At 40.6% G+C, this 27106-nt stretch overlaps 1 protein-coding gene across 3 annotated transcripts in view; it reads right to left on the bottom strand.

Annotated features, from left to right (window-relative positions):
• The window catches only part of syt5.L (synaptotagmin 5 L homeolog), a 129674-nt gene that overhangs the window by 22693 nt on the left and 79875 nt on the right, over nt 1-27106 (bottom strand). The window contains exons 1-3 of one of the 3 annotated variants that reach the window (XM_041569491.1): nt 6810-6886; nt 2893-3050; nt 1277-1291 (exon numbers count right to left, since the gene is read on the bottom strand). In XM_041569491.1, the coding sequence (XP_041425425.1) occupies nt 1277-1291; nt 2893-3043 (166 nt within the window). In that variant the 5' untranslated portion in view covers nt 3044-3050; nt 6810-6886. Of the gene's footprint in view, nt 1-1276; nt 1292-2892; nt 3051-6809; nt 6887-27106 lie in introns of those variants that run through there. The other 2 variants (XM_041569490.1, XM_018226228.2) reach the window with 2 other exon arrangements.

Below are 27106 nucleotides of genomic sequence, written 5' to 3'. Positions count from 1 at the left end.
CTTCACTGAAATCCAATTCTCAAAAGAGCAAACAGATTTTTTTATATTCAATTTGAAATCTGACATGGGGCTAGACATATTGTTAGTTTCCCAGCTGCCCCATTCATGTGACTTGTGCCTGCACTACTACTGGAACTACTTTCTGGCAGGCTGTTATTTCTCCTACTTAATGTAACTGAATCAGTCTCAGGGGGACTTGGCTTTTACTACTGAGTGTTGTTTTTAGATCTACCACGGAGCTGTTATCTTGTGTTAGAGAGCTGCTATCTGGTTATGTTCCCATTGTTCTTTTGTTAGGCTGCTGGGGAGGAAAGGGAGGGGGTGATATCACTCCAACTTGCAGTACAGCAGTAAAGAGTGACTGAAGTTTATCAGAGCACAAGTCACATGACTGGGGGCAGTTGAGAAATTGACAATATGTCTAGAACCATGTCAGATTTCATAATTGAATATAAAAAAATATGTTTGCTCTTTTGAAAAATGGATTTCAGTGCAGAATTCTGCTGAAGCAGCACTATTAACTGATGCATTTTGAAAAAAACATGTTTTCCCATGACAGTATCCCTTTAAGACTCCCACAACGTTTTGGAGAAGCAGCACCGTGTGAAGGACTTAGGTACCCTTTAATTTCAGAAATTTTATTTTACTTAGCAACATCATGTTTTTGTATATTTTATTCAGGGAGTGAGTTGGGCTTATGGAGTCTTTGTATTCAGCTTGGGCATTTAAACCAAAGAGTTAGAGCTGTAACATGAACACAGATATCACAATAAGAGTTGGAAGCAGAAGCAAGACTGCCAGTGTTGCACCACATGCAGATGTACCATGGCCCAGAAGGCCAGTTTTATGCCATGCACCCTTGGCCCACAGAGAAGTCAGAAACTGTCCTTGGTAATATAGCCTCCACCAGCCCACTAAATACTGACTTTCTATGGGACCTTATAGCAGCCCCTCTGGCATTTGCCAGAACCCACAGATTGCCAGTCCGGGCCTGTATACACAGAACCTGTTGAACAAGGTGGATAAGGAATTACTGTCTGAAGTTATTGCTTATTCTACTGTTAAGTTGGACACATGCATTGTGTTTCCAAACCATTCCTGGTGCCCATGTTAAAGTTATGTTAAGTTGCACCCACATGGCACACACTGGGTATACTCTCTGTCACCTCCAGCTAAACAACAATCCCCTTGCAAAACAGTTCTATGTACATTTTCTTATCACAAGTGCCTGTTTGAGGGACCATCAGGATGCAGGGTTGGGTGGATGTTCACTTACCTTTCCTGGCATGATCTTAGTTAATGAATATGAAAGCAAAATAAAAAGAAACAATGAAATGATAAACCAATAAAAGAATGAAATGGAATGAGAATAGCTAAACAGATAAAGAATATTTAAGACATTTAGGCACATTCCAATAATGAAGTCTTTTCCCCTTATACATGTTTGGCAAAGCAAGAATCACATAGTGCCTACAGATTTAACAATGGTACTATCCGTAGCTCAGTCAGAAGATATTCCACATATTTTTCAGACAACATACATAATTTAGATGGAGAAAAAAAAAAAGATGAGACAAAAACGGCAGATTGGAAGGCACAGTAACATGTGTGCCTCGCCAGCATCAATTCTTAATGAACTGAGATCATTCAAATCAGATCTCAGTAGCAACAGTATTAGCTGGGAGTGTATTGGTAAATTATTCAAAGCATAATGTTTCATACAGTTTTAGGAGATCATGATTAGAAGCGTTACACTGATGAAACTAGACCTTCACTTATCCGGGATGATCTGTCAAGTGATTTTAGGAGCCAGTACATCTTTTTAACATGTACATTTGGGAGCCTATACAATCACACAATCTTAATTAACCATAGATATGGCAAGAGAAATCTCAAAGTGATATCTTTAGCTATTCCAACCATTTATTTTTCCTCATTCCTAGGCTTAACCCATGCAGGATTACCCAAGATGATAAGGCACACCAAGTGAAGGTGAATGCATTCAGTAGACATTTGCCACCTGCTCTCTATACCTTATTGTCTTCTTTACAGCGATTGCTGTATGTGCAGTATAGACAGAAACTGCTGATGATTAATAGTATCCTACATACCCTTTATTGGAAAGCAGGGAATGATATTTAAACTATGTACCGGGTCAGACTGTCAATATAAAATGCCCCAAGATAGCCTTAATTCATCTTTGAATAACAGTGGCCATACATACCTTTCCTATCGTTACCAGTAATAGGAATCAGGAAACAAGGGTAAAACAGAATGCTTTCCATTAGAGAAACTATATATAAAACTTTATCAGTTGTTCACTTTTTTGGGAACGCTGCGCCTCCCTGTATCTGCATTGTTCTCTTCCTCTGGTAGGAATCATTTGGAAATGCCAACCTGGCCAATGTCCAGGAGAGAAAAGTTTGACCATGGCGCTGTTTTATGTGATTTGTGATGCTAGCAATTGGATAAATATTGGTCAAACTGTTATTGTTGAGATGTCAAATTGTGGTACATTCACATATTGTACAATTAATATATGCATTAAGCTACCATAGGGCACAATATATTTATTGTTTAGATTTATTAATAGAAATAGTGACTATGAGTGTGCAAATAACAATATCATTTGAAGCAGAGTATGTACCCTGTGCATTTCCAACATAGCTCCAAGGTAAAGCCTGTGTGTGATTAATGCTGACTTCCCTTCCATAGTTCCCCAGAAACTAGATAGCAATAACAATTTAACGTGACAATGTCTCCTCATGGACAAATGGAGATTTATTGATTCATGCCGCACCTGGGTTTTAGGAACTATGTTTGTCAAACGCTGAGAATTTAACTGTCATATTGTGCAGCGGCTGTGCTGGAATAAAATGAAGCGTTACTTACTTGGCAGCTTGCTAAGCTCATTCATAAACTTGTTCTTCATATCAGAGAAGACGTTGTGCTTGGAGGGCATCTCGGTGCCATTTTGGTGGAATTCAGGAGGGAAGGTCGTTTGCTGGGATGCCACCATGGCGGATCTACGCCCCGGGTTCATCTTGGAGCTGAGGATAAAAAGGGTTATACTTAATAAATATATAAATTAGAAAATATAAGAAAAGTAAAAGACAACCCTTGCTGCTGTGTTTACAGACAGCTTTTTATGGACTCTGATATAGCAAATTGGAGGGGTCAATGTGAAGGGTAAGAGCAATGAAAATATATCATGAAATAAGGGGAGGCTGTGGGTTGTCCCTTTTGATCTAAATGAGGGTCCAATTAAGATGGCAGTGGCAGCAGAAATGAGGTACAAGTTGTGGGGTGGCAGGAGCGATGCCTACACCCCCCACCCCTCATGAATACAGAGCTTCCAACCATAACCATAATTTGATCTATCTTCATTAATTTCAAATATGAATACATCCATATACTTCTTTAATATTTCATAGTTTTAAAATGAAAAATACAGTTTTTCAAGGAATGGGTACAAATTACATTTATGATATAAATTAAGTTATAATGCAAAGTATATTGAAGTCACAGAGGAGCTTCATATTAAGATTTCTTTTCTATATATTATGAATTTGTTGGCCTGAAGCCTAATGCTTTCCTACAGGTCAAGTCAAGACTTTTTAATATTGGGTTTGAGCTGGATTCTAGCAGCCCCTATAGGAGATATGCTGCTGTCATTTTTAATGGATTTAATTTAATACATTTTGAATCTTTTTAACCTATTTTTGGCTCTGCAGTGCTCTGATCCTCTACATAGATTCAGCCTTCAGCTATAGGAAGATATTGGCAATTGCACCTAAGCAAATGCTAAAGGATTTCAAGCTGGACAAATTCTCTTCTAGCCTTGTATCTGGCCTTATAAATTTTAATTGCGGGATAGGAAGGTAAATAAAATATATACATAAATCATTTGTCTCCTGAATTTTACAGAATCTGTTGTGTGTAACATATGTCAGAATCTGTGAAAAATCAGTACACAATCTAAGTAGTGAATTATTTTGGATTTTTATTGCCATTTTCACTATATAGGAAGAAAATGCAGGAGGCACAGTTGTTCAATGTATACAGTAGAGTTTTAGGCTCAAAAAATGCAACAAAAAAGAGGTACTGTGAATATTTCCATTTGCTGGTATTCCTCACACCCATTAATGTTTATTTATGTAATTGTAGTTCTGTTTGATGTCATAGAAAGATAAACGTTAAAACTAATCATCATCAGCATTGATATATATATATATGTATAGAACCAACAAGTTAAGGAGCTGTTTACCATAATATTATAACAAGAACAGGACTTAAATTAACATGCAATGGTTACAGAATGAAAGAGAAGGAGCAAGAGCTTACAGTCTATAGAAATGGGAAACCATTGACACATAAGGCTATTTTAAAGAATCTGTGATTGTTCTTTATGGCTTTTGTTGAGGGACAGTGTCTTTCTAGAGCCAGGGTTGATAGCCCAAGTCAGGGAAAAGGTTTATCCAGGGCTAAATTCTAAAGTTGAGATGCTGTAGCAGAACCAAGTAGAACCATAGCAGACCTATGTAGCTGAGCATTCAAGTCATCATCATGTTACACCATGCTCTTTGTATATATGGAGCTCATACAATAAGTTCAGCAGCAACTACAGAGGAAGCAGACCCTGCAGCTGCAGGGGGTCCAGGCGGTATAGGTGCCCCATGAGGCCTTAATTCATATACAATTTAAATAAATATTGCTAAAACAGGACAACCTCTAGACATTTTGGGGGCCTAAAAGATAATTTTCTATGGGGCCCAGTATTATCTAGTTATGCCACAGAAGTTCAGGAATTATATTGCTCTCCTGCTAGCAATAGGATTATACAAGGCTGAGGTTTGAGGTAGCAGCACAAAGTGTTAATGTTCCCATCATTAGATCTGTAGGCTTTTGGCCATAACATATCTTCCAGCAGTAGGTATTGAGGCGGTCATAGCGCAGGGACTGCAGGTTGCTATCCTCTGTGCGAGGAACAAGTTGTCAGTTTGCTAGATCTGACCTTTGGCAGCCCCAGCTCATTAAAATCTACAAGGAAACACGTATTCTGGCATTGGCAGAAATCATTTCGGCTTGTTTTACAAGCTCCAGTGTTATATATCAATTACTCAGGCCAGGCACAATGTGTATACACTTCTAAAATTCTATTACGGCAAAGAAAATGTGAAAGATATTCATTCTGATTATTTGCTTGTAACGGGTTTTGGCTTTGCAGGCTGCATTAAGTCGTTTTTATGTAGCCTGAAAACAGAAGGGATCTCAATGACAGCCTGAAGTTGGCATCACTGTATGTATTATGCTGCCTTGCACTTCTGTCCACCCTTAGCTCTCCAAAGCCATTGTGGCTAACAGTATTTTAGAGTTACAGTCCTGACCCCATTCCAGAATATATGGAATCCCTACTTCCTCAAAACCTATGGAAAGTAACCACCAAAATCTTGTGTAATGTAGTTATATCTGATGCTCCCAAATAGTATCTGCAGGCCAAACTGCAAAGAACAAGGCTAAAGCACATCCATAGGCTGTAATTGGCGTGGCAAGTCTCTGTGTGCTTGTGATTATTAGGAGAACAGGCAGTAACAAAGTATAACACCTTACTAGTATAGAATGTGCTGACACTTTTACATATACAACATGAAATCCTACTTAAAAGGGTCGTTCAGTTAACTTTAGTATGTTATAGAATGGCTAATTCTAAGCTACTTCTCAACTGGACATCATTTTCTTTTCTGAATTATTTGCATTTTTCTTCTCACTCTTCCCAGCTTTCAAAGGGGGGTCAGTGACCCCATATAAAACAAATGATCTTTAAGGCTGCAAATGTATTGCTATTGCTACTTTTTATTACTCATCTTTCTAATCAGGCCCTCTCCTATTCATAGTTCAGTCTCTTATTCAAATTCAAAAATGGTTGCTATGGTAATTTGTACCCTAGCAACCAGACTGCTGAAATTGCAAACTGGAGAGCTGCTGAATAAAAAGCTCAATAACTCAAAAACTACAAATCAAAAAAAAATTAAAACAGAATATTACTCTCTACATCATACTAAGGGCCCTTACACACGGGCGTTTTTACCTGTGCTCCCCTGCGTTGAGCTTTCTTCCGTTCAGCCACAGGCGAGTGCAGGAGTAGACACAGTCAGCTATTTTGAAGGAGGCTGTACTCACACAGATGCATTTATGCGCCGGACGCAGGTGAAATGCAACATACTGCGTCCCAACCTGCATTTGGCACTGATATGCTTCTGTGTGAGTACAGCCCCCTTCAAAATACTGTAGTTGACTGTTTCTACTCCTGCGCTCCCCTGCGGCTGAACGGAAGAAAGTGCAACGCAGGGAAGCGCAAGTAAAAACGCCCGTGTGTAAGGGCCCTACAACTTAACTCAAAGGTGAACAACCCTTTTAATAAGCAGGAGCAAGTGAGCAATCCCACGTCAGGTGCAACTCTTTGCTCTCCATACTGGGACTGCTGCATCTGACAGTTGCAGACTCAACATCCAGGAGTGAATTGCTTCATGGAAAAAACATCCATGTCTTTTGCACTTTGCTGCTTTTTATGTTTAGCAGAAGAAATGTAATTCTAAGCAGCTTTCCAAGTTATTTGTAAATGTTGTTGTAGTTCTGAGTTTGACTCTTAAAACCATGTACTCGGGTCTTCCCTAGGTCTTTTAATACGCTGGCTTGCAACAGTGTGTCAGGAGTCAGAACCAGGAGTGCAGATAATGTAAACAAATACTCCTTTGCCAATTACATTTATAAATACCTTAAAAATTGCTGAACATTTGTAATTAACTTACAGTTTATTGGGACGTTAGAGAACACTGCATTGGTTGAAGGGCCCCTGTATTATATTTGGACCTTGCAGAGAATGATGCTGACTGTACAATAGGGAACACACATCTTGGCCTATTGAGAAATGAGAATGCTTATTGTTGCAATCATAGGGATATCATGTGTCATTAACTACAGCACACACAGTGTAATGTGCATTGAAGCAACACTTGATATAACAGCCCCATTGCTCTGAGAGTTCTGCCACTGAGCTTTATCTTTAGATTAGAATGGATCTGTAGATTACAGATGTATTTTAATAATGCACAGCCGCCTGAATGCTCATACTGTAAGATTCATGCGGGGATTATGGGCACAGTCACACCTGCCTGCTATGTGGAGACTTGTTATAACATGTTTATTTATAATACATTTTTATGGTTAGAAAAGGCAATAATAGAATACAGATGCTGCTTTATCCCTTCACATGTATACATGAATTACAGGGCTGTATTTCAGCAGAATCACCTACATGGGCATCGTTAATTATGATCCAGACTGCAGCTTTCCAGCTGTTGTTGGACTACAACTCCCAGAATCTCCTGACAGCTATAGGCTAGATGCAGTCAGACTTAAAGTGGACCTGTCACCCAGACATAAAAAGCTGTATAATAAAAGTCCTTTTCAAATTAAACATAAAATCTAAATGCCATGGGCTCCGGCGGGATCGGTCGGGTCAAAATCAAACCTGACCGATTGACCAAACGACCGATCTCCGCCAGCCGAAAGATGTTGGCACACGCCACACACGATCCGAAAATCGTACGAATCCTCGATTGGTACAATAGGATCTGTGTGTCTATGGCCACCTTAAGTCGTCTACACTTGAGAGTCGATCTGCACTATCCCTTTATTTCAGTGACATTCTCCAGCAACAGACGGTACTGATTAAAGGCAGATACGCGGAATCCAGCCTAAAACAACTTTTGGATGGCAAAGCAGTCTTCAAGAACATAAAACGCAATGGAAATTTTTCCATTGCCCTTGATCTCTTCCAGCTGAGATGCTGATCCACTCCGGACATTTATCAGACCTTATTTCACGTTACCATGTTGGTAAAACTTTAGTGCCCGTATGTGTTCCATTATGATTATTTGGGCAAATGCCAAAAGACAGACTTAGGCCTTTATTAGCCCCATGGTTTCAAATCTGTCCATGTGTTCCTATTTTCAATTTTACCCAAAAGTCCCCTGAAATGTTTCTTTTAAAGCTTTGTGCCAATCCTCAGTCCTATAGTATACACACAAGATATATCCAGCTACAGTTTATTGCTCATCTGCTGCTACCAGCATCAGCAAAATCCCAGCCTAGTAGGGGCAGATTTCCTATCCGCCACTGCACTAATAAATCCCTTTTAACTTCTGCCATAGGGTTGCCACCTGCCGATTTTGACCAGAAAAGTTTGGTTTTCTTAGGGCTGTTTGGGTCACAACTGCCTGTATGGGTTTCACCACTGTGAAACCCAATCAATAATCTGTCCAATCAGGGTCGGACCCATTCCCCACCAGACCCCAATTGTGGCCACCAGAAAAGAAAACAAGATATGGAAGTGGAGGCTGAGGGGGTTCTGGGTGGGGCAGGGGGGCCCTGGATTCCATCATCATATCCCCTTGTTTGGTTTTTGCAGAAGTTGGCAACATTATTCTGCAAGGATATGTTTATATTGAATAAAAAGTTGTCTATTTATTAAGATTGAAAACATGTTGCTATTCGGATATTTTATAAATACAGCCAAGACCACAGTAAATAACAGGGGCCCAGGGGAATGTTGGAAGACTATAGATTTCAAGCAGCTTGCCTGCGTAAGTCACATCAAATAAATTCATCTTGGTTCTTATTTAAACAGATTAATGTTCCTACAACATATAACTGGGTCTCAGCCTGCTATGTTTCTGACTGGGTTATATACAAAGCCACAATGTTTTTCTTTTCTTTTGTGACTCAGCCCTTGGTTGAATGTGAGCAGAACAAAGGCTTCATTCAGCTGCGTGCAGCTTGGCACTTGCAGGGGATTGAAAAAAAAAAAATAATAGAGAAACCTAATGAATCAAGACTCATATTTCAAGGCAACTAAAGCACAATTAAATATGATTTTATGCACGTGCTTCTTATTCATTTCCATACAGATAACCAGGTCTCAGCTATAAAAGAAATTGAAACAGTCTAAAAAAAACAAAAAGATTTGGAGAAGTTCAGTCGTTTATGCTCCGCTGGCAGGTGCATCATAGAATTGGCAAAACGTGACTGAAAAACTGAAACCCTCTATTGTAACTGGGGTTGCAACCTTTCCTGGAAAAAAATACAGGCCTTCCTATATATTTATCTTTTTTCCCTATTAATAACATTGGGATCAACCATCATTTTTACCGGCCAGGCCGGTAAAATACCGGCCAGGTGGCAACCCTAATTGTAACCCATGTGCTTCTCAAAGCTGATATGACTAAGGTATTTACTCCAAAACGTATAACCTGGGGTACTAAGAACAAACACTTTTACTTTTGAGCCGTTCAATGTTCTATCATGGTATTCCCTAAATGATGTTTAGTGTTAACCCAAGAAACTTTCCTTAATGCTTTCATAATCACAGCATGTGCATCCATGCAGGGGCGTAACTATAGAGGAAGCAGACCCTGCGGTTGCAGGGGGGCCCAGTAGTGTAGGGGGCCTAGTGAGACCTTAATTAATTAGCAATTTTAATATATCTTGGTAAAATAGGCCAACTTATAAATATTTTGGGGCCCTAAATAGAATTTGCTATGGGGCCCAGTAACAACTAGTTACGCCACTGCATCCATGTCATCTCCCGGCACCATATCTACATACCACTCAAGCTGTATGGGAAGATTCCTTCACTCCTTTCCTTCTTGATTATTGCACAATGGGCCAGTGTGTGTAGAAATGTTCTCAAAGAAGGATTCAATTTGTTCATAAGGGAAACCCAAATGTTTATTCCTTAGCGATAGAATCACGTATCTTGCCATTTCTGTTATTCTGGGTCTCTAAAGTTGCACAGAAGCTGCTGCCATTCCATAAAAGTGATTTATCCCCAAATGCTTCAGATAAAAAGATATGCATCAGGTATTATGCTTCAAATAGAAAGAAATGCACCAGGCTTTATGCTGTAAAGTCAAATGTGTTGCAATGAAAAGCAATCTTAGGTAAGTACATTCAGTTATGAGGCAACAGGTTCTGAGTGTAAGGTGATACAATGCCTTGCTAGCGTGGTATTGCTTGGAGAGGTAGCACAGTAGCAAATCAGAGTTTGTGAAGGAGATGGTCGTTAGGCAACAAGCATGTTGATGATGGCAAATAAAGGGGTGTTTGTTTAGCACTTTGCTAAGGGGCTGGAGAAAAGCTTGGAGAAAAGAAGCACATCATATGGCAAAATTAATGAGACATACATAGTTATAAAACCACTGTATTATTGGGTCAGTAACTTTTATGCTGTGACACACAAGGCTGCTACAGGCCTCCACAGCCAAGACAAGCAGCATAACAAGAGATATAGATTTAGTGGTAAATGTTCCACTAATCAGTGAGATTCAAGATATGGCAACCTGGTGCAAGGAAGCTGCAGAAAAAGAGATGCCACAATGTAGGAGATATCTAGGTCTATCAGGGAGTTTTTCAATCCCCCAGTATTATGGAGTAGAATTCATGCAGTAGATAACTAAATGTGACACCATAATTTACATACAAATAGACTGTCTGAAGAGAGTGGCACAAAAACCAATTTTGTTGCAGGTGGGGAGTTTGCCCCTTTTATTGTCACCACGCGTGCATCAACTTTCATCCTGATGAAGGGAGGGTGAAACGTTGATGCACGGGTGGTGACAATAAAAGGGACAAGCTCCACACCAACAAAATTGGCGTTTGTGCAACACGCTTCCGACATTCTATTTGTATGTGACTGACGTGTGCCGACCATATAGAGGGATCAGCACCACCAGGCAGGAGAATCATAGGAAAGGTGAGGAGGTGCGGTATTTTACAATATTAGACCATAATTTACAGACACAGTACATTGTGCGGAATGCAATTTTTGGATGCAAATTGCAATGCTTGTATTTTAGAGTTCCAGCATAGCTGCTGACTAGTGATGAGTGAATCCGTCCTGTCTTGCGAAGAGGCGAAACATTTGCGAAACGCATTGAAATCAGTAGGCGTCAACATTTTTTACGCTTGTGACCATTTCTCTCACTCCAGATGCATTAAAATCAATGGGCGTTTCTTCTTGTGGCGACTTTTTTTGTCTCTGCGATCTTTTTGTGCAAATGCATTAAAGTCAATGGGCGTTTCTTTTTATAGCAACTTTTTTGTTTCTGAGACATTATTGTTGCGGAAAATGTTTGCCGCAGTTTCACAAAAAAATTCACAGATGGTGAAATTTCTGGAATTTTGCCACCAATCCATGGCTGGGGAAAACATCATCACTACTGCTGGCACATGTTAAGTTGTGTCCTTTCTCACGTGCACATTATGTACCAATATGGACACATATGAGCCCCTGTTTTGGCAAATCGAACTGAAGCTGTAGTTTGTTAGAATGGTGTTACTGATTTAATAATGTAACACCATTAATCTCTGAATAACTTGGCACAAGTCAGTTGCAATTTCGATGATAGTGGACTTCTGGAGATACCGCCAATCCAAGGCTGTGGATAATGTCAGGGTTCCCTTGTGTCCATTATTCACTAAATCGGGCTGAAAGGGACACATTGCAACTCAGCTTAAAGAAGCATGTGTGAGTGCACAAGTCTGTTGCTGTTTAGCAGCTAGTTGTTCTCACTTTGAGCACATTTTAAAATAGTGCTTAGCACTTGTGCTCCCTGAAAGTTGCTCTTGGGGGGATGCTTCGGAGGGGCCCAGGGAATAGGACATTCCTAGCTCATCCTAGCTTTGGCTGATTAGTATTGAGCATTCTGGCCTTAGGTTTAATATAACCTTTGCCTTAATTGAAGGTTAATTTTTCACACTTTTATGCATATGAGAGCACTTTTGTGCATATGTAATCCTGGGTTTAAAAAAAAGTAAGGATTAAGGAGCCTGGAAATGAGACTGAATCTATAAAGCTTTAATATTCCCTCTGCTAGCCCTCTTTTGCCTCATATTTACAGATGTAAATAGTGAGCTACAATCTAATCAGAATAAGCGATCACATAAATACTTCCATTATCCAATATCTGTGCTCTAGTTATATTATTACTGGCTGAGATTTGCATGTGTATATTTTGCATTCCAATGCTATAATCACCCATTACTTTCCAGTCTATAAAACTCGGCCTTGTATATCACAAAAGGCATATTCTAATGAGGCCTTTAACAGACACTCGTTTTGCATAAATGTGTCTGTGTAATCGCTTGTTAAGTCAAGGAGAATTACATTCACTTTCTCTGACAAACCAGTCACTTCCCTGATGTTACAGCTCTTCCACAGCAAGAGATCAAAGTAGATAAAGTACATAGGGAGGAGCAGATGTTGGGGGGATTGTAGGCCAGAAATAGTGAAAGAGAAAAAATGATGTAGGGCATTGTGCTGAACCAGTTGCTGGGCCCTACAGCTGTTTTTTGTCTCAATGACGATCAGAGAAAAATCATTTTTAAATACAGACTGGTACAAAATATTGATCTCTGTAGTATATTGATCTCTAGTATAAAGTGGGTGCCTTGTCACCCCGTACTCTCTGTATGTTGTTGCTCTAAACTTAGCCTGATTTGCCTCCTGCATGGCAATGTACAACAGGGTCCATTTACATTGTAGAAGTGCAAATATACTGTAGCTGTAGTGGGCCACTTTATTTACACTTTGCACACCGCTGCGTTTTGCTCTTGCACAGCAGAGACATACCTTCCAACATATGAAAAACAAATGAGGGACAAAAAGATTTGCCGCACCACGCCCATTTTATGGCCGCACTCCCTAAATGCCACATCCATTTAACAAAATTTGGCAGATTATGGAAAGTTTGAACACATCTCTGGGTGTTTTATGGTCAGGTTTTATGTCAGCGCTGGGCCAAGCTGCTTTGACTCCCAAGGCAGAGTGTGCGCATCACCCCACCCCTTATGCGCGTATGTCTGTGCATGCTTGTTCGCGCCTGCTTACTTTCGTGTCTCAGCGGCAGAAGCGGCATCAGAGGCAGGAGAGGACGTCCTCCACTTCAGGAACTAGGGGCAACCCTTGCGCCCTAGGCACGTGCCTCTTCTGCCTACCCCTAGTTCCGGCCCTGTTTTATGTGTTATTATAGTTTTGCTAATGACAGTGAAATTGCTCTTAAAGCTGCAAGTCAGTTTCCCCAAGAGACCTGCTAATTTTATTAGTTACAATTGTATCTTTGCTTATCTTAAATTGGTATCTAAGTGCACCTGCCGAGTAGTGATGTGCGGGTCTGAAACCCGCAGGACCCAGTTCCTTCTTCTCTCCCTGCTGCAACCTAACACTTATGGATTCCTGCTTCTCCATTTGCGTCTGTGGGTCTTTAAATGGAGGAGCCAAGCCGGGTCAGGCCTGCTGTGGGTTGGGTGAGGGCTGCTTTGGGTTTTAGTGCAGGTCCAGAATATCTGGACCTGCACATCACTACTGCCAAATATTCTGGGCACTCTGCCAAAAGCCTCTAATTACATTTCAGAAATTCTGTATCCTTTTCTGGCTGTTCAGTGCAGTAGATCAAAGAGAAACTCAAAAACTCAAAACAATTCACTAACAACCCAGGACTGCGGGTTGAGTTGTCAAAACCGTTACTGAAAAATGGGACAGTTGGAGGTATGCAGAGACCCAAGGCTAGCCCCTTGAATACAGCTTTCCTCAGGTCATAAGTGCTTGTTAGATAAGCACCAAGGGTAGGGTTGCCACATTTTCTGCCGGTGGAGACCTGGCAGGGGGTGGGGTTGTGACATGGAGGGGGATCATGACGTGTAAGGGCGGGCTGTGACGTCAGTGGACGGGGCTATGATGCGGCGATTGGCCAATTACTGTGTCAATCATGGGGAATCCTGCCCAGTTTTCCTAATATGAAAAACCAGGCAGGAAATTTTGACCCTCGCATTCCTTCAAATTACCGGGCGGTCCGGGCAAAACCAGACAGGTGGCAACCCTAACCCAGGGATCATGCTCTTGTGTCCCTTAGTACTCTAGCACTTGCTCCTCCAGTAACATGCGAATGACCCCTTAAATATGTAGGTGGCTTATAAATAGTTTCCCCTTTTTGTTGTGCAGTCCCTTAAAGTTTGGCCACTAAAGGTCATGACCTGGGTCAGCTCATGACCTTTAGATTTACCTAGTTTAGCCACAAGGTGGCAGTTATGTTAAAATATATATTGGGGGAAACTATGCTCTTTCTGGGCTTTTTGCCAGAGACTCCCCCAAGTAGAAGAAAGTCAAGAGAACCCATATTAGTGCAAGTGGGCAGCTAGTTCCTATTATAGGTCTCTCTAGAAGAGGCATTTAGGTTAAGGGTTATTTAGCTGAGCAGTTGTATGCTCCACAAAGTAGTGTTAGAGGAGCTAGGGCCTAGGGTTGCCGCCATTTCTTACCTCAGCCTCTGGACCAGTGACGTATGACAGGGGTGGGTCAGTGATGAGAAGGGGCGGGTCCATGATGTGGTGGCCTGTGATTGGTCAAATTGCTCAGGAAGCAGGGGTCAGGTCTGCCCTGTTTTCAGACTTAATAAAAACAGGCAGGTATTTTGCAACAGGACAGTTGTTCTCAAAACCAGACAGGTGGCAAACCTCTTTAGGGCCTGAGTGACATTGTTGCTTACAGCGGGAACCAGTGTGCAGGTACTAGCGGCTAGATAGTTTCCCACCTAAGATCCACTCAAAAACATACCTCCCAACATTTTGGAACTCAAAAGAGGGACAAAAAGTAGTGCCGTGCGTAGCACGGCAATTTTTTTGGCCACGCCCATTTTTGTGGCCACACCCCCTAATTACCATGTTCATTTTACAAATTGTAAATAAGTAACACACACATACAAACACACATACAGACAGATACACACACACAGTGAAACACATACATACAATGACACACACACAGTGACGTTTTATAGTGTGTGCCATCAACAAACAGTGGGTAGTTAAAGGAAGCTTAAAATGATAGTATTCATCTATCATGTTGTGTTCTTCAGTCCGGCTTCTTCTAGCAAATACATGTTCCAATTGCAATAAATGTAACTTAGTAGTGTGAAAACGATAGTCATTTCTAAGTACAATACGCCATAATGGGGACAGGTGAACTGGAATAGATGTACAGCAGAATAGTTCAATCAATTTCACTGGTCCCTTATCCCAATAACATGGTCTCAAAGTGTCACTAAACTACAACTCCCACCCCCAAAGCATACCTCCCAAACGCGCTACGCACGGCACTACTTTTTGTCCCTCTTTTGAGTTCCAAAATGTTGGGAGGTATGCCAAAGAACCGCATTCTTAGAACGTATCTCCCCATTCCGGAACCCTTCCCATTGCCCATCCCATTCCCACCTGAGATCTCTCCTTGTGATCCCTTTGCCGGGACTTCAGAGCTTTTCTAAATGCCGCAGACATGTTGCCGATATTCCTGCTTCGCTAAACACGCCACTTTGTGATCTCGCACCCACGTGACCAGAAGGGAAACGGAAGTGTCGCCTCTCTAACAGGAAGTGAGTGATCGCAAGAACGTGATTGAAAGCATAGGAATTAGCCGCTACCGGATCAATAGGGCACCCCAAACTGATCCCAAGGAAGCTCCCAAATGTCCCTGTTAATCTCATTATGCCTATCCGCCCAGAACCAAGCCCGGCCGAGAGCTTATCCGGGCGGCCGCTCTCACACAAGCACAGTGCGGGACAATCAAGGCCACATTCCGGGACAGCGGGACAGGGGGACAAAAGCGGGACTGTCCCGCCTAAAACGGGACGGTTGGGAGGTATGCAAAAAGGAGTTCCAAGTGAAGGAAAGAGAACTCTCGGTGGACTGAATGAAATTCTCATTTATATAAGGAGGATGTTCTGCTCATAGTACTGTTCGTGAGTATATAATGACTGTTTAATGAGTGTGACCTGTATTATCTCTGTGATCTCCTTTGTGATTTGTTCTCGATAAAAAAGTTCTGGTTAAGTTACAAGAACCACTGGCTCCCATTATTGTTAAATACTAAATATTGCAGTTGCACAACACCCTGTCTCCACGCCTGAGCATATTGAGTCTCATCAGGAGCAAATATATTGTAAAGCGAATAGGCGCCACTCCAATTAACTATAGCCTTACTAATATATCATGAATGGACCTGGAATTGAATTGGCTTTATATGAAAGAATAAAATGGGCACAATATAGTGACACCTTGTGGTGAGAGTACAAAATGGTTTTAATAATGAATCTTGCTTCTAGTCTTTGTAAATTTATTTTAATACTGTATGTAGCATGAAGCTTTGAAGGAATAGTATGATTGATGACACTCTACTTTAATGTCAGTCACATATAAAATATGGGGTTATATTTCAGATGCCTGTTTCATGGCTGCTTAAAAACCAAAGCAGTCTGAAGTATGCATTCGTATTGATCAGCAATGCAGCACATGAATATATTGAGCTGGCAACACAAGCAATAATAAACAACAGGGTATGGTGTTTTCTGCTGGAATAAATATCTTTGCTTCTTTACAGCCACACCTTCAGAGGCAGACACAGGGAAAAGATTAGGGCATGAAATGTGTGAGGCTGCAAAGAAAATACATTTTTCAGATAGCTACACCCTGACTCAGTAGTGCATAACTGGCCGGCATATACACTTTGTAACTTGCTAAGTAAAAAGGAGTGGTCTGATCTATTCTGTTTCTATGCCAGCTCCTCTGAGCCCTCTGCCTACTCTAACTGTGGGGAGCTATGGGGCGACGGCAGCCCCTCACCTAGCAACCCGAGCAGCCGGCAGACATCCTGACACCCTTCGTCTTGGATGTCTGCAGCCTTACAACTGACAACATCAGTGATTTTCCCAGAAAACAAAGCCGAATTATAGCACAGGCATAGGACTCATTTCAATGCAATTGTTAACATGTATCATCAGTATAGGAAAGTGTCTGCATTGGTTACAATAAGGCTACCCAAACACCAGCACTGGAATTAGAGATGTCAGTGACAGGGCAGGAAGGCTGGGATTGTGCATAAACATTATCACCAGTTCATCTACCATAAAATCAAGTACATATGGACCCCTACCAAACACAGAAGGCATGTCAGCAGTCACACATATCTGATAACAGAGGAGTAACAGTATACTCAGGAGAATCTGCAATAACTGGGGGGGGGGCTGGCAATAGGGGGGCTATCAGGAGTCTAATAAAGCAATGCATAACTGCAACTGCAGATGATTTGTAATGCTTTAGTAATTCTCACTTTGGTGTCAGTCTGAACATCTTCCCGGAAACTTGACTTGAATTCATTCATGATGGGGCCCAAAATCAACACTGATGTTACATCTGAAATGACATCCCATCCCAAATTTTGCACTAGGCCCATAACGCTCTGCTTTTGCCACTGAAGATGCCAACTTTGATTTACTGTAGGAGGAAAACCACACAGACATAGTGGCCCAAATACCTCCTCCTTGTCAGGATCAAACCCAAAACCAAGGCTTCCAATCTTACCACTGTCCCTCCATGATTCACATAACATTTACTTGCTCTGTTGAGCATTTAAAGGAAAACTATACCCCCCAAACAATGTAGGTCTCTATAAAAAGATATTGCATTAAACAGCTCATATGTAAAACCCTGCTTCATGTAAATAAACCATTTTCATAATAATACACTTTTCTAGTAGTATGTGCCATTGGGTAATCATAAATAGAAAATTGCCAAAAAAAATAAGGGCCGTCCCCTGGGATCGTAAGATTCACTGTACTCACAAACATACCAACAAACCATACATGTTAGGTCACATGAGCCAATTAACAGACAGAGTTGTGTCTTTTGCTTCAACACTTCTTCCTGTTACAGTTAGAGTTGTAGTATTTCTGGTCAGGTGATCTCTGAGGCAGCACACAGACCATCACGAAATGGTGGCTCAAGGCAAGAGATGTAAAAGGGCAAGATTTACTTAAATATATATTCCAGTTTGGTGAGATTCTTTAATATGCCACTTAATATGATATGAACTATCTGTTGCTTAAGTGTTCATTTTGGGGGTATAGTTTTCCTCTAATGCAACTTTCATCAGCGTTTTAGTGTCCACAGTGACTAGTAAACACAGCAATGTCCAAAAGACATTTTAAAATCGATCTGGCTAGTGACTAATGTTAGACTGTGAGTGCAGAGCTCCAATGGCAGCTACATCCATCTACATGCACCCTTCTACCTGTCTGCCTCCACTTCTATAAACAGATATTCATTCATCTTTATAAGTGGAGAAACAAACACTAGCGTGTATTCTCTTTATTGGATTCAGAATGGTGTATCACTGAAACAGACCATACCAAAGGTTTTTCACTGGGCGGTTATTCAATTATGAACACCTAGGCCCAATCCTATTAAGTTGCCATTAGCCTCTGAGGGTTATGGAATGTAAATGAACTTATAGCATAATATCTGTACTTTGCTCTTACTGTTACGGTTGCCATATAGCAGCATCTGAATTAATGGTTGCTATGGGTAATTGGGGAGGGGCAAATGTTAACCTATCCCCCATGATCATATGTATTATATTATGAGAGGCACTACGTTTGCCTAGATACAATAACCTCAGGCCCGGATTTCTGATTCGGACACCCCTAGGCCAGAGGGTTCTGTGACTGCTCCTCGCAACCACCCCCACCCCACAAACACAGGTGTGTACAGGTTTCCATTGGGGTATTGGAGATTAGGCATGCAGGAGATTTAAAGAGCTGTCAAATCTCCTGTTCATCCCCAGTGCTTCTGCAGAAATGAGAATGCAGCTGGGTAGAATGCCAGCCTATACCTGGGCCTTTGTGGCCACATATCCGGTGTCATGTATCCCGGCCTGAAAAACTCATAACAGCCTATAAGATGTGACCAGTAAATGTTGCCTAACTGATTTGGTGTTAAAAGTTACTGCACCTAAGCAAACTTATTTTTTTTTAATACATTTTTATTTTGCATTTGAGTTAAATTAAGTACAACAAACAACCTAGCCTTTGGGCTAGGGAGAAAAAGGGAAGAAGGAAAGAGTGAGTACCAAGCAAAAGAAAGAGAGAGAGAGAAGAGAAGGAGGCGAGCTGAGTTATAAATTTCTTTTCCATTACAGCTATTTATTTACTTCTTGCCACGCACCCCAAATTGCTTCGAATTTCTCGGGGCACCAAATGTTTTACAAAAGTTCAACGATGGTGGTTCCATGGACTTCCAGTGTAGCAGTATTGCCTTCTTTGCATAATAAAACAGTTGCAGGTAACAACGTTTGGCTGTGGGCCTCAATGGCACTGCACCTAAGCAAACTTAGTTGAGGTCATTTACAATACTCCGGGAAGAATAGAAGGAGCAATAAAGGGTGCAACAACATGGCCTATGAGGGGAGATGACAATGTGCCGCCCCTTTCAATCCTTTGGAATAGAGCCAGGGACGTATTTAACATATAGGCACTCGAGGGCCTGTGTCTAGGGTGGCAGCTTTAAAGGGGTGGCCCTTGGATGCCTATATTGTAAATACATTTAAAAAAAAAAAAAACCTCTTCCCATGCGTCTGGATACTTTCCGTTGAAATCTGGAGGCAGAGGTGGGGGGAGTAACTGGCACAGAGGGAGCGGAACTGACATCATGCTGCATTGTGATGTCAGATCCGCTTGTACAAAATACAGCACTGAATAGCAGAAACGGAGTAGCCGCAGGTCCCTATGCTCCTAAATGGAACACAGAGGCATGCAGCAATTCTGCAGAAGTGAATGAAATGAACCCTATAGTCTTCCATTGCATAACCCCATCTGTATTCTATTATAGTCCAGTCTACTAACATAAGTTAAAATGACATGGTAGTCTGTGACAGTTTTACCCAACTTTACCCAAATACATGGAATTCTAACCCACTTTCCAATGTACACAAATTATATATTTTCAGTGGTTTTAAAGTTATTTAAAAATGCAATTGCTATTGTGTCTTGTAACAATGTAGTACCGGTATGGAATCCGTTATCAGAAAACCCATTATCCAGAAAGCTCCACATTATGGAAAGTTTGTCTCCCATACACTCCATTATAATCAAATAATTCGGATTTTTTTAAATTGATATCCTTTTTTACTGTAATAATAAAACAGTATTTGTACTTGAGCCTAACTAAGATAAAATGCATCTTTATTGGAAGCAATGTTTAATGTTTACATGATTTTCTAGTAGACTTAAGGTATGAAGATCCAAATTACAGAAAGATCTGTTATCTGGAAACCCTGAGGTCCTGAGCATTCTGGATAACATGTCCCATACCTGTAGTAGCCAGTCTTGAATGCAATTGTCTGGCTTCTGCTTCATTGTTTAACGACTCCACTAGGACAGAGAATGGAAAGGGCAGACATACACACTGCCTTCAACAGCAATTCCATTTACAGATAACATTAAAAAAAATGAAAATTTATAATTTGTGTATATTGGTTGCTTAGAATTACAATTTATTTTATTAGGTGACATTTTATTTAAAGGTTTTCATCCCTAATAATGTTTCACAAACAGTGCAGTTTAAAACCATGGGAAATGTTATTCTAATACCCACGCTCATCATCTAATATGAAAACGTAATTTGGTTACACAAGAGAAGCTGATGAGGCTACTCACATTTAATGCTGCCACGGGAGATCACTTCAAACGTTTGGAACTAATTGTCTGCGCCACTGAAATATCTTGTTGTATGTGTCTCAGCTACATCCCTGTGAATTCTCAGATGCTCGTTTATGCCTTTATATTCAGCACAGTAAATGACCCTCGTAGATGCATCTCATAGTGAGAATATATACAAACAGGCAGGTGTGCACTCCTCAGACTATATTTAGTTTGCTGGGAGTTATTAGTGCAGTGTGACTCACCTGCCACAAGATGAAGAACCGTGACTGCAGGTTTAATGAATAGCAGGGGCAAAGGTGCAAGCGGTATGGTGCCTCCGTATGCACATTAATCTTCTAGTGGGATATTGATATTACATCAAGCCTGCACCTCTATTAATAGGACACAAAAGCTAACAAAAAAAGCTGAATCTATGTGAAAGTTTCGAAACTTTATCTATAAGTAGGCTCATTCTTACATTTATTTCCTTATAATACACAAGAGCCATAAATATCTTAAAATTATATCCTTATAAACGATGAGTTCTGATGTCATCAGTTATAAACGATGTCATTTCTGTCACATGACTCACCGTAACTTGTGTATTATAATAAATAAAGTACCTCCAGTTGCAAAATATGAGTATATTAGAAGTTAACTCGGAGTTCCATGACCTGTATAAAAACACTCGGCCTTCGGCCTCGTGTTCATGAAACTCTTCGGTAACTTATAATATCCTTATAATCTACAAGAGGCGGTACTTTATTTACTATATAAAACACAAAAGCCCTGAATATCTTGTAAATGATATCCTTATAAACAGTGAGTACTGATGTCATCAGTTATAAACGGTGAGTAGTGATGTCATTTCTGTCACTACTGTCATTTGACCCACTGAATCTTGTGCATTATAATAAATAAAGTACCCCCTGTTGCAAAATATGAGGATATTAGAAGTTACTTCGGAGTTCCATGACCTGTATAAAAACAATCGGCCTTCGCCCTCGTGTTTTTATATGGTCCTGAAACTCCTCGGTAACTTATAATATCCTTATAATTTACAAGAGGTGGTACTTTATTCACTATATAATACAAAAGAGGCGTGAATATCTTGTAAATTATATCCTTAATAAACGGTGCTTAGTGATGTCATTTCTGTCACATGACTCGCTGAAACTTGTGTATTATAATAAAGTAAATACAGTAAATAATGTACGTGTACCTCCTAATTTGAGGGTTCCATGACCTATATATATGGTCAGGGAACTCCTCTGTAACTTATAATATTCTTATATTTTACAAGAGAGGGTAGTTTATTCACTATATAAATGATCTCTTGGTTGAGTATTTGTTCAGAACATAAAGTTCTTTTTAAAAGCATTGTGGGGGCCCAACAACATCTAGGAACCTAGAGTTAAGAAACATGGCCTTAAAAATACAATATGCATGTATATTAAGTATACAAATGGCTGATATTCAACTGATTTTTTTTTAATAAAAAGAATTCTGTAGTGTATGTGTCATCTATATCTTATATTTTTTGAGGGGGAGGGGGCAGAAGCCTTTCATACAGTTACATTAAGGCTAATAACACATTGCAATTTGTGGGGGTTTGACTGGCGTATATTTTTCACACAGTGTTAATAAGCCTCAACCCACCTGCCACTGCCTCCATTAAAATGGTGGGAATAGTGTTAATGGCAACACAAGAAGTTGTGATTCTTACTCGAAAATGCACACATAGGCACTGTCAGGTGAGAATCATGGGGCTGGCATTCCTTACGTATATAGTAAAAATGCTTAATTGTTATGCAAATTAATTTGAAATTGTTTCATTAAAGTGGACCTGTCACCCGGAAATAAAAAGCTGTATAGTAAAAGTCCTTTCCAAATTAGATGTGAAACCCAAATTCTTTTTTTCATTATAACAGCCATACTTATGTATTTAAAGATATCAGCTGTCAATCATATATTGTCTGCCCCTCCTCTATGCCTTAGGCATAGAGGCAGGGCAGGCAATTACTTTCACTTTCCATTCTGCATTTCCTACATGTTGCTGCATTCCTGGCATTGCCACTCCCTGTTTACAGTCTATAATTGTGCAGCAGTCTATAATTGTGCAAAGGCATAGGCATCAGGTCCCCCCATTCTGGTGCAAAAACAAGATTTAGAGGTGTAACAATGCTTGTCTTAATAACAGTGTCCACAAAATGGCTGCTGCCTGCTTGTTGTGGTGGCGCAGTGCAAGGCTGACTGCAGGCAAGATTTAAATCAATTATATAGTTTAAGAAAAGTTTATTTTGCTTAATAAGCACAATAGATTCAAATTTGGAATTATTCCTTTGGGTGACAGGTCCCCTTTAAGTTATACAACAGTTGAGGTTGGAAAAAGACACACACGGGTGAAACAATGTCAATATTACTGGGAAATGGGTTTTACAAGGATTATTAACAACAACTTATTTCTGAATACTATATAACTGAAAATCAATAAATTGACATAACAATGGACTTCTTGCTCCATGAGCACCTAATGACATCAGCACCCAAGGCAAATACCCTATTTGCCGTACTCTAGAGCCTCATTGATTTATTGTAAGAGGCAGCCATAACCTCTTATATATAACATCCACATCCTCTACTTCTGTGGAAAGAGGAATAACAAATAAGGGAGTGTTACGTGATATTAGCATAACATTTGCATTGTATGATCAGTTAAAGGAACAGTAACACCAAAAGTAATTATAAGATGCTATGGTGGCTGCCATATAGGCTGAAAAAGGAGAAAAGGCACAGGCTACTTAGTAGATAACAGATAAGCTCTGTAATAGAATACAATGGTATTCTATAGAGTGCATCTGTTTTCTGTTATGTAACCTGAGCCTTGGATGGTTGCTCCCATGGCTACACAGCAGCTTGTTTATATAAACTATAGTAGTCTTTCTGAAGCAAACACACAGCTTTTACCAGTGCAGAGCAACAGTATATTATGTTTGAATTACTTTGACACTTTAATTTTTTGGTGTAACTGTTCCTTTAACATTAATGTTACATTTCTAAGACCCATGTTAATGATGGTTGAATAAAGGTGCTGACCTCAAGGGGTAGTTCACTATTGAGTTAACGTTTACTGTTTTAAAGAATGGCCAATTCTTTTCAGTAGGTCTTAATTTTTAAAAACATTTTTATAGTTTTTTAATTATTTGCTTTCCTCTTCTGATTCTTTTCAGCTTTCAATTGAGCCTACAATTTTTTTGTTATTATTGCTTTTTATTACTTGTCTTTCTATCCAGGCCCTCTCCTATTCATATTCCAGTCTCTCATCAAAACGAATGCCTGGTGGCTAGGGTACATTGCACCCTAGCTGAATTCCAAACTGGAGAGATGCTGAACAAAAAGCAAAATAAATAAATAGCCACAAATAATAAAAACGAAGACCAATGACAAATTATATCAGAATATCACTCTCTACGTCATATAATGTTAGTTTAAAGGTGAGCAGCCCCTTTATCAGAGCACATTATATGTCTTCTGGTGAATAAAAGTCACAATATCCTATCTATCCTATCCTATGGCATAGGTTTTTAGTGTAATTCACAAAGTGCCTATCCAGTGTACAGTGAATAGTATGTTCTAGTTGCACCTTTGTTAGCACCTTATAGCACTCAGGCCTTGAGCAGGTTGTAATTACCCCCAATGCTCTTCATGTCCTAATGCCTCACCAAGACAAGCAAGTAAGAATATGCATGCGGATAGTAATGGGCTTTGCACAACCTACCCATAACATGGTTGGTGCTAACTGTGCCTTCCCGCCTGCTATTCTCTTTACGGGCAAATCTTTGGCCCCACATTCTGGGTTCCTTTCATAACCCATTAAAGAATAGATATTCTCTAACTGCACTGCAGTCTGATGAGGATCTTTTTGTAACTCAGTCATGCCATATCAATACTTACATCAGATTACCCCCAGATAAAGAGTAGTGTGGGCATAACCACTTCTATTTTTGAAGTGGGATATCAGGTTATAATACACTGACACCTGCTGGCAGGATTCAAACTAGTTTGGCATTTTCATACACATACTAAAATACTATTGCAAGATTCACGACAAATTTGGTTGCACAGGGTCCCTAAGAACAAAGCTTTTTTTTTTTTGTAACAGCATTCATACAGCCAATCAGAGCAGTAAAACAGTTAAGGTGCTAACAAGTATGGTAACCAGCTCACATGACCCTAGATTGCATCCAAACCTTCCTACAATTCTTGGGGAGTTTATACCTAATACACCCTGTTTTGACCATATAAGAACATGGCAACAAAGCATCAGCTCCCACCAGGCCCGGACTGATCCGGGATTACACCATGGTTGGAGTGGGCCAGCGGCATTTCAGGTACAGAAGCCCAATCAGCCCACATAGAAGCCCAAACAGCTCCCACCAGCCCACTAAATACTGACTTTCTATGGCACCTTATAGCAGCCCCTCTGGCATTTGCCAGAACCCACAGATTCCCAGTCCGGGCCTGGCTCCCACAAATAGTGAGAAAATGAAAATTGTCTCTGAACCACAGACAAAATAAAATATGGCAACACACATACACATTTCCTTATCTTAGAATAATCTGTTGCACACTCATACAGACACATACTCATTTTACCCACAATGTCCAGTGAAGACTTGGGTAAATAAATGACAACATATAAGTGAAATGCTTACGACAGAGGGAAATATTTTCATTTAATGCAGCTACTATTTACCACTAAAATGTTGAAAACCCAGGATAAAAGAGCAGATAGAATCTGCTAATAATGGCTATTATGTCAGAACGTGCCTGATTGGGGGAAACAGCCCATTATTCTAAGGAAGGTTCCCACTACACTGCGCTGGCAGCAAGTCACCAATGCACTTATTTAATGGAGAAGAATGTGAAATTGCTCTGTAATTATGAAAAAATTGGGGAAAGGGCACCGGGGAGCCTAGGAATTGCTTAACTCTGGCAACGCTAGAAGTTCCTTGTGTGCAGGATTTGTTGTCACTCTGGCACATGCTGTCACATCAAGCCGCCCACACAGACATCATGCCAAGGGGAAATCGCATTCCTTTCTCTTCTTCGCCTTTAGATTCCAAAATCAGAAAATGAGGCATTCCGTATTAGAAAGCTGCTGAGGCAGAGACGGAGACTGACTTGCTGTCATTGTTACTGAACCATCAAATCTCTATACCCTCTTATACAGAATTGGGAACATGAATGAAGGTAATTCTGGCGGCACATGAAGGGATGTTAAATAATGCTTATACAGTATGTTTCTATTCCTTACAAATCTAGAAAGTGTTGCACACTAGAATAAGCATGTGGGCTTGGGCCGATTCTGTCATTTAATAAGATTATAAAGCTCATGACACTTTGCATACTGTGTTCTGCCTTCTTGTATTGACTGTTAGGCAGCACTGTATTGCATTCCTCCCAACATTATGGAAATAGAAAGAGGTACAACATTTTTAACCACACCCATTTTGTGGCCACACCCCCTAATTACCTTGTCCATTTTACAAAATTTGGCAGGTTATGAAAGTTTGAACACATTACTATGGTTTTTATGTGTTATTACAGTTTTGCTAATGAAGGTGAATTGTCCTCTAAGCTGCAAGTCAGTTTCCCCAAGAGACCTGCTTATCTTAAATTGTTACAAACGTATCTTATCTATACTGGGCTGTCTGCCAAAAGCCAATTAAGTTAGAACCTTTGTATCTTTTTCTGGCTGTTCAGTGCAGGAAATCTGAAAGTCTGGACATTTCAGTAACAAACCTGGGACTGCGGGTTGAGCTGTCCAAATCGAGACTGTCCCGCGAAAAATGGGACAGTTGGGAGGTATGTTATTGGTGAGGGGGAGGATTGGGGAGGCTAGTAGGTATCCTCCCCACCCCACCCTCTAACTTGCACATCATTTAGACAACTGCTCCCTACACTCACTGTCAGATTTTTAATCCAGTACAGAGTGCAGCATTCTCCATGGCACAAGTACTTGCCAAGTGAGCACCACGGGGCACAATTCCATAGCACTTTAGCATGTGCACCCTGGGGATCAGTAAATTACCACTTATAACATGTACATATGTGGGATCCACATAAGAGAAGCAGGGGCTCCAGTCTTTCACCTAATACAATTACCCCACATGCTATTCTTCAGGTGCTTGAAACTGTGAGATATTTCCTATAACCACTCTTTCAGTTCTGAGGGTGTCATCTAGCATCAGACTGGAGGGTCCGAGACCCCACGGGGCTTCTGCCAGAGGGCCCCCCACTCTCCTCTGCGCCTTCCCTGCCCCCCCTGTGCCCGGGTAGTGAATGGGCGAGAGTCTAGGTTGGTGTGCCCACGAGGGGCAGGCCGGTGGGCCCATTGGTGTCCGCTGGCCCAGTCCAACCATGGTGTCATCCCGGATCTTTTCCCCGCAACAAGCATGAGACAACATATCTTAACATTATTGGTATTGAAGATGTTGTTCAAGGCCTCCTTTGCTCAT

This window comes from Xenopus laevis, chromosome 7L, assembly GCF_017654675.1.
Source record: "Xenopus laevis strain J_2021 chromosome 7L, Xenopus_laevis_v10.1, whole genome shotgun sequence".
Lineage (NCBI taxonomy): Eukaryota > Metazoa > Chordata > Amphibia > Anura > Pipidae > Xenopus > Xenopus laevis.
This window is presented reverse-complemented; position numbering and strand designations above follow the sequence as displayed.